At 38.4% G+C, this 7,499-nt stretch overlaps 1 protein-coding gene and 1 pseudogene across 1 annotated transcript in view; both read left to right on the top strand.

Annotated features, from left to right (window-relative positions):
• Positions 1 to 7,499, top strand: part of FRAS1 (Fraser extracellular matrix complex subunit 1) — a 414,255-nt gene that overhangs the window by 164,700 nt on the left and 242,056 nt on the right. The window contains 1 exon segment of the mRNA XM_025043815.1: positions 6,820 to 6,979. Within this exon segment, the coding sequence (XP_024899583.1) occupies positions 6,820 to 6,979 (160 nt within the window).
• Positions 293 to 411, top strand: LOC112476364 (annotated as a pseudogene).

Below are 7,499 nucleotides of genomic sequence, written 5' to 3'. Positions count from 1 at the left end.
TTATAAACTTCAGCTGTCCTATGTTGTGGGAGCTGTCCTATGCATTGTAGGAAACTTAGCAGTATCCCGGGCTTCTACCCACTAGATGCTAATACTGTACTTTCTTGGTTCTGTCAACCAGAAATGTCTGCAGCCATGGCCAAATTTCCCCCAGGGGTGAAATGCTCACCTATCCCTGTTTGAAACCATAGTACTAAAAATAGATTCTAAACTTCTCTGATTGTACCTTCTTGTTCCAGATCCTTTAGGATTAATTTAGAAATATTAAATACCGATTAAAAAGTACCATTGCATCTATGGCCATGCCACCGTGAACACGTCTGATCTCATCTGATCTCGGAAGCTAAGCAGGGTTGGACCTGGTTAGTACTTGGATGGGAGACCACCTAGGAAGACCGGGTGCTGTAGGCATAAAAAAAAAAAAAAAAAGTACCGTTGCAATGTTTATAACAGAAATTATGAAAATGGAATGGATGGATACAGTTCATTTTCACTCATACCTAAATGTTACCCGGAGGCAGTAGGTGAAGTAGGTGTAGTAGAAAGAGGCTCTTTGCTTTAATCTTCCTCTCCCACCTGACACAAAACATTCCCCAAGTTAGTGTCTCTACCCATTCAGGACAGAGCATAGGTTGGATATATCCACTCTTGGCTGCTATTCAATGTGTGTACCTAAAACTCAGTGTACGCAGTGTGCTTTCCCCATGGGACAGGATCACCTCACTTGAGCCACTGTCTCCTAATTACCTGAGGAAGTCACTGTTTCCCTTCTGCACATTGTGTTGCTGAAAGGCACCCCAGGAGGATCTGTGCTGGGAATGTCTTCATACCACATATCACCCTGTGCTGCTTTGATTCGGTCTGTGTTAAGCAAGGTAATATGAGTTTTATGTGCCACAGAAAAGGATCCCCAGTGAAATGGAAAGTGCCGCAGGGCAGATTGCCGATGGAAATAATGCCCGTTCTTCAAGATTGGAATAGGTGTGTGATTCAAGGTCAAAAACACCAAAATGAATCGTTCAACTGAAGGAATAAACACATAGGTTCAAAATAAGGTCAGGATCTGGGGGAAATTAGACATCTGAAAAAAGAGGTGGTACCAGGGACATGGGAAATCAGAGTTCATTAAATCTTTGTATGGACCACTCTTAATGACACGTATTATTTTCTCTATCATGTTTTATTTGTGCACGTATTTGTGTGTCTTATATAGATTTACGAGGCCTGAGAACATTGACAATATTTTCTGTATCTTTAGAGTCATCTCCCTTGCTTCCCACCTAATCCGGCATTTAGCACTAAACTTTTCCCAGAGTTGGTGTTCAAAAAACATTGATGACTAGAGGACTCAAATAATGAGTAAATTTCTTCTCCATCTTATCTGTCCTTGTCTCAAGAAGGGCATGTTGGTCATTGACCAAGTGCCTGTGTGGCAGAGCAGCTCTAGACCCACAGATCTGCTGATGGGTTAGTTAGAAACCCACTGGCCTACTTTTGTGGGAAAGTTCAGAAAGCCTTCCTTCTGCCTGCCTCCCTTGTGGTTCACCCCTTCTGCTGTATTACAGCATCGTGTTCCCATATGCAACTTGCAAAATGTACTCCCTCAGAAAATGTTATAATTATAATTCTGGTACTTGGTATAACTGAGAAAAAGGCTGAATTTAAGGAACTGTAGCTTGAAGGAAAAAATCTCTTGTGGTCTATGTCTTCAAATAGAGATAGGAGATTGATTTTTTTAAAGTCAAGACAAAATGTTCTAATTTTAGTCTTAATAAGGGTAAAATGATCACGTTTCTTATCTTCCAGTCTTTCCTTCCTCTCTTTCATTTCCCCTAGGTTCTTGCCTAGTCCTTCCTAATAGTATTTATTTTCTTGAGTGAGTGAAATGCTTCTCTGGGTTTGCTCTGAGGCTCACCTTGTCACTTGCATCACAGGTTTTTTCCCTGAATCTTGGAGGCTTTTTCCCTTTCAGGTTGAGAAGCGGTTTCCAGAGCACTTTCCTCTCCAGCTGAATAGCAGTAATCCTTTCTTTAGCCTCTGGCTTGCATCCCGTAGGGCAGGTTATGGAGACTCTCCCAGTAGCTGTAAAATAGCCTGGTGTTTTAAGAACTTTGGAATGGTGATCTGAAGTGAAAGCTTTCCCCTAAGAGAGATTTAGAAGAGGCTTTAGGATAGAGCGAGTGTGTCAGGAGGGGAATCAGTAGAAATGCCCTCAGAGAAGAGAGTCGAAACAAAGAGAAGTCAAGGATGGTAGAGCTCAGGGCGGCATGAGGAGACAGCACTTTAAGGCCACAGCCTTGTCTCGCTAGAAGACCTCCTTTGACGACAGACTAGGCAGCATCTTATACAACTGGCACTCCAGCAAGTCGAGGCGAGTCTCAATGTCTTCCCTAGAGTAAGGAAAATACTTGAGCCTTTATGTGACTCCAGATCATTTGACAGTTTTATGTGGGCTTATTACAGCTAGCATTTAGGGGACCATTTCATCCATGACCTCCCAAAAGCTGTCCCTTCAAATTAACATTTGGATCTCTGCCCAGCCTTGCCAACCAGTCAGGGAGACAAGCCTGAAATATGTTTTCCTGAAGAGTATTGGAATGCTTTTCCCCTTTTCTTTTCCCCACAAATTAGCTTGAGAAAGAGATGGGGAAGGACCATTAATCCCCTTTCTTTTCCTTTGCACTAATTTAATTCCAGTACCAGATAGTGTCATGTGTGAGACCATAATGCTTGAAGATTCACTAAAAAAAGAAAGTGGCAGGTGGTAACGCCCTTAGTGCTTTCATCCAATTGAGGCTAAAAGGAGAACTAATTGATGTGTGTGAGGGAAGAAATGAATATTGAATTTCGCAGCCTTGTTCTCCTCAATGTAGAGGATATAATTATAATATGCACTGAACATTCTTAGATATTTAGTATTCTACATCTTTAACTTCATAACAGGAACAAATTACACGGAGAAAAATTATTTTGTTGTTCTGTCAGTAAGCCGAGCAAATACTTTATGACCTTATCTTTCCTTTGGACTTATGTCAACAGCCAAGCCGACTTGTTAGTTGGCTGTGCAGAAGAATATATTTAAGATGTCTGCAGAATGTGCTTTTTACCCAGTGTCAAAAGCTCACGTTTTTGAAAAGTATTAATGAGGTTAAGATGACACAGCTAAAACCAGGTCTTGTAAGAGCATTGCATTGTATAGCAATTATTCTTTGATTTTACAAAGCTCTCTTTGCTGCTACAGTGTTTGTAAAAAATAAGGCTTTTGTAAACAGGTAGATAGAACACTGAAATCATGTATAGATATCTATATATAATGAGATATTATATACACACACGCATATATATGTATATCAGTATGTGCCAAAATCCTAGATCTCTAGTCTTCCTTTGGTGAGAGAGGTGTCACTGTTTTAGGGATACGAGTAGGAGATGAAAATGGAGGGGACTTATGTGACTTTTTCCTGAGTGAGAGGTGGGAGTAGTTCTTTCACTCTGTGCTTTGGGTCACCATCTGGCGCTTCTTCTGTGGCTTTGACATCATGCTATGCAGTCTCCTTGCCAAAAATTATTTGTTATTCCTATAATTCCCCAGCTTATTGTGAAGGGATCTCCTGCTTAATTTTCTTTCTCCTGAGTTAGATAATAGATTCATATCATTATAAAGTTTGAAGGCACTGAAGAGATTAACTAAAGCAGCTCTCTCATTTTATAGATGAAAAAATTTTGGTGATTGACAGATTGTTATTATAATTAATTTTTGTGGTCTCTGTCTGAAAGGTAGTGTGATTGCAAATGTTTAAGAAATGAGTGTTTCTTAGTAGTAAAAAAAAAAAAACCCCAAGCTCTCGTTTTAATGAAGTGAAATGTCTAGATGTTTAACAGCAATCTCCTAATTTTTAATAGAATAAAGAATTTCACTTCAAGTTGTTTTATATGCAGCCTTCAAATTTTACTTTACTTAAGATATACAAATGATCCATTAGATGTTTTAAACAGTAATTTGCTCTCTGATGACAAAAGTAAAAATATGTTTATTGGTGCAAATTTGAAAGTAGGAAAGAATACAAAAGCAGAGCAAAAATCCACTAATAATCTCCAAACTCTACACATCACCGTTACTGTTCTTTTCGTTTTTTAGGGTGTGGCAGTGGAGATGGATAGCTATATAGATAGATAGATAGAGATATATGTTTTACATAATTACAATTATACTGTGCATACAATTTATATCTTGCTTTTAAATTTAACATTATATTGTAAATAGTTTCCTAGCATACTTGTGGAGAACACGATTTCCTATTATCAGGCATGTGGGTAGCTTCTAATTTTCACTAAAATATTTCCAATATGCTATAACGAACAATGACATGGAATTCCTGGTATTTAAATTTTTTTGTGTATCATTGATCATTTTCTTTGAAATTAGTAGGTGAAAGCATCTAAAGATTTTGAGTATTGAAGACGTGATATCTGTTGCCATTAATTAATTAATTTTAAGCTGTCTGTGTCTAACGATAAACCCATTGGGAATTTCACAGGTAGTGCTGGCCCTGCCTGGCTGAGTTACTCTAGGTGCTATAGTGAGGAAGGCTTTGTGTAGGAGAATCACTCCACTGCAGCTTCACCAACACTAGCTACTATGAATTTTAAACTCTTTTCATGCCTGATATAAAATAACATTATCCAATTTTTATTTTAATTAATATTTCTTTGCAATTAAGAAAGTTGAATATTTGATAAGCTTATTGCCATTTTTTTCCATTGAGATTTTTTCTTATTGCTTCTTCTAATTAATATAATCTGCAGTTTTTAAATGTTTGTCATTTGCCTTTTAATTGTGCTTATACTGTATTTTTGACAGACTTGAAATTTTAACTCATTAGAACCTATCAAGTTTCTCTTATAATTTCTTCCATTGCTTTTATGCTTAGGCCTTTTCAAAGCATACAGGTCAGTCGGCCCCTATCTTTTATTAGCCTGTAGTTTATTAGCAAGTTGTGGGCTTGCCCATTTATATGCTGTACTAAATTTGAAATTTTATATTTAATTATAGTAGAAGTAAAATTTGATGGAGGAGGACTTGGCCTTGGTGTGCTGCCCATTTCTACAGTCACAGTTGGCACAAAGGTGTGAAAAGGGGGAAGAAGCCCATGAACTGATGCAGGGAAATCGGGGAGAGAATCGAGCACCTTTTACCTGTCACCCTCCTTCCCAGCTCTTTAACAAACTACCTCTTTTAACCCTTATAATAACCTAGCAAAGGGAATGTTGCCATACCATTTCAGTTTTTCAGGAAGCTAGGATTTAGAAAGTTTAAGTCTATCAACACTGACCCCAAAGCAAGGAAGGCTGAGCTGGGATCTGAAAACGTGCAAACATCCAAAGAAACCCTTGGTTATACCTACTCATTGCGTATTTGCATTATTTCCCTCTTGTACTCCTTGTCAGTCTACTTAGAGGAAAGTAATCTTCATGATAGTAAGGTGAGAACTTGGTTCCCAAATAATTAAATGCTATGAATACCTATTATTATTATTTTTACAATAATAGCACAAGTTATTAGTAATTCCAAAACGTCAGACTTGGCATTTTTCAACCTGGCAGCAGTTTACAGAATAAAGGAATACTGACTTATTTAGGTAAGATGGAGTTCTTTTGTGTTTGAGACTGATGAATAATTAGTCTGGATGCTGGCTGGTGGAGAAGTGAGAGGACTTTATTTTCTATTCTTAGTTACACCGTTGTAATCCCCAGATTATATTAAGTGATTGAGCACCTGGAATGTATGCTGTTTTTAATAGAAGTCTATAATGATTTGTGTTGATCAGATATTATCAAATACTGCATTTAATAGAGGCAAAGGAAAGCAGGTTCCAGTATTTAAGAAAATATTATAGGAGGAAACTTTATCCGTTAAGCTAATTCCCCCCCCCCCCTAATTCTTGTAAAAGACCACCATATTCTACTCTGCCATTGAGAATAGAACATATTTTGGCAGCTACTTCTCTAAACAATCAACATATTTGTAGCTTTTTACAGTCAGGATTAATCCCTTTTTAACTCTCTATCACTTCCGAGAGTGGCTCATTTAGATATTTTTGGTACTCAGTAAATCATATGATAACTCAAAACATGGATCTCTTAGATCACTGACAGGATGCTAATTTTGGGAATGTTGTATCCCAGCCTAAAGTGGATTAGGAACATTCTCTGTGTGTAGATGGGCACCCCCACCGGGAATGAGTTGGCTCTGCAGTTTGTGGAAGAACTCAGTGGAGCAGGTGCCTCCTGCTGGCTATCACACTTTCCCCAGGACCCTGTGATCATTGGAAAGAGGAGGGAGAGAGGGATAAGAGGAATAAGAATATGAATGAATATGGGAATTAATCAGGGTAAAAAGCAAAGTCAAAAAAAAAAAAAGAGAAGAAAAAAGAAAGAAACAGAATCAGAGTGAGAGCTATTGAAAACAATATAACCATTGTAAAGAATTCAGTAGATATATATGTATGTGTGTGTATTTTACTTTGAGGTTAACATAATTTTTTAAACGATGGGATTGGGGTAAATTTTATTTTCTTTATGTGTTTTTCTGAATTTTTCAAATATAAATCTTAGGGATAATAAAAAGAAAACAATAGCCAGTTTTTAAATTGACGTAAGACTTGGAACATTGCAAACCCTGGTCTCAATCTTGCAAGCCTAGAGCTTTCTTCCACCTTTTCTGAAGTCTATCCTTCATTTAAGAGGTTGGTTTTTGGCCAAATGAAAGCCTATATTGTAGTTATAACTTTCTTTTCCTTTTTTTTTTCTCACACCCAGCATGGGACAGAGTGGTCTTCCTCCCCATGTACTGTGTGCTCCTGCACTCATGGGGAGGTCCGGTGCACCCCGCAACCATGCCCACCACTGTCGTGTGGACAACAGGAGCTGGAATTCATCCCTGAAGGAAGCTGCTGCCCCATCTGTGTGGGGACTGGGAGTGAGTATCAGCTTGTAGAAAGAGACCTTCTTTGCCTTTGAGATTCATCTGGTGACTTACCAACTCTTCTCTTCTCTGTTCTGTGTGGTTCAAAGATCCCTAACCCTATTCTTTATTGGAACAAAATTTAGCCTTGCACTTGGCAGGAAGTGATGTTGTAGACAGTGAGGTTGGAACAAATCTTTAATCGCCATTTCAAACTTGAGACTCAGTGAGTCTCTGATTTATCTGTTTTGCTTCGGCCAAATGCATCCCTCTGCATTCATAGATCCTGAGAAGGAAAGGGAGGAGGGACAAGATCCTTTGATATGATTCCATAAGGCCAAGATAGTTCCTCCTGCCTCTTGGCAGAGAGAAAAATGAACAAATCACTTTTCCGTGTAATATCACTGGCACTAATTCTGCTGGCTGGTCTTTGAGATGACATAACATCTTTTTCCAAGACACACAGAGCAGGAAGCAGGTATTTCATTTGTCTTTATTGCATCTTCAAGGTAAAGATTATACCTGCCTACAAACC

Source organism: Pteropus alecto, unplaced genomic scaffold, assembly GCF_000325575.1.
Source record: "Pteropus alecto unplaced genomic scaffold, ASM32557v1 scaffold161, whole genome shotgun sequence".
NCBI lineage: Eukaryota > Metazoa > Chordata > Mammalia > Chiroptera > Pteropodidae > Pteropus > Pteropus alecto.
This window is presented reverse-complemented; position numbering and strand designations above follow the sequence as displayed.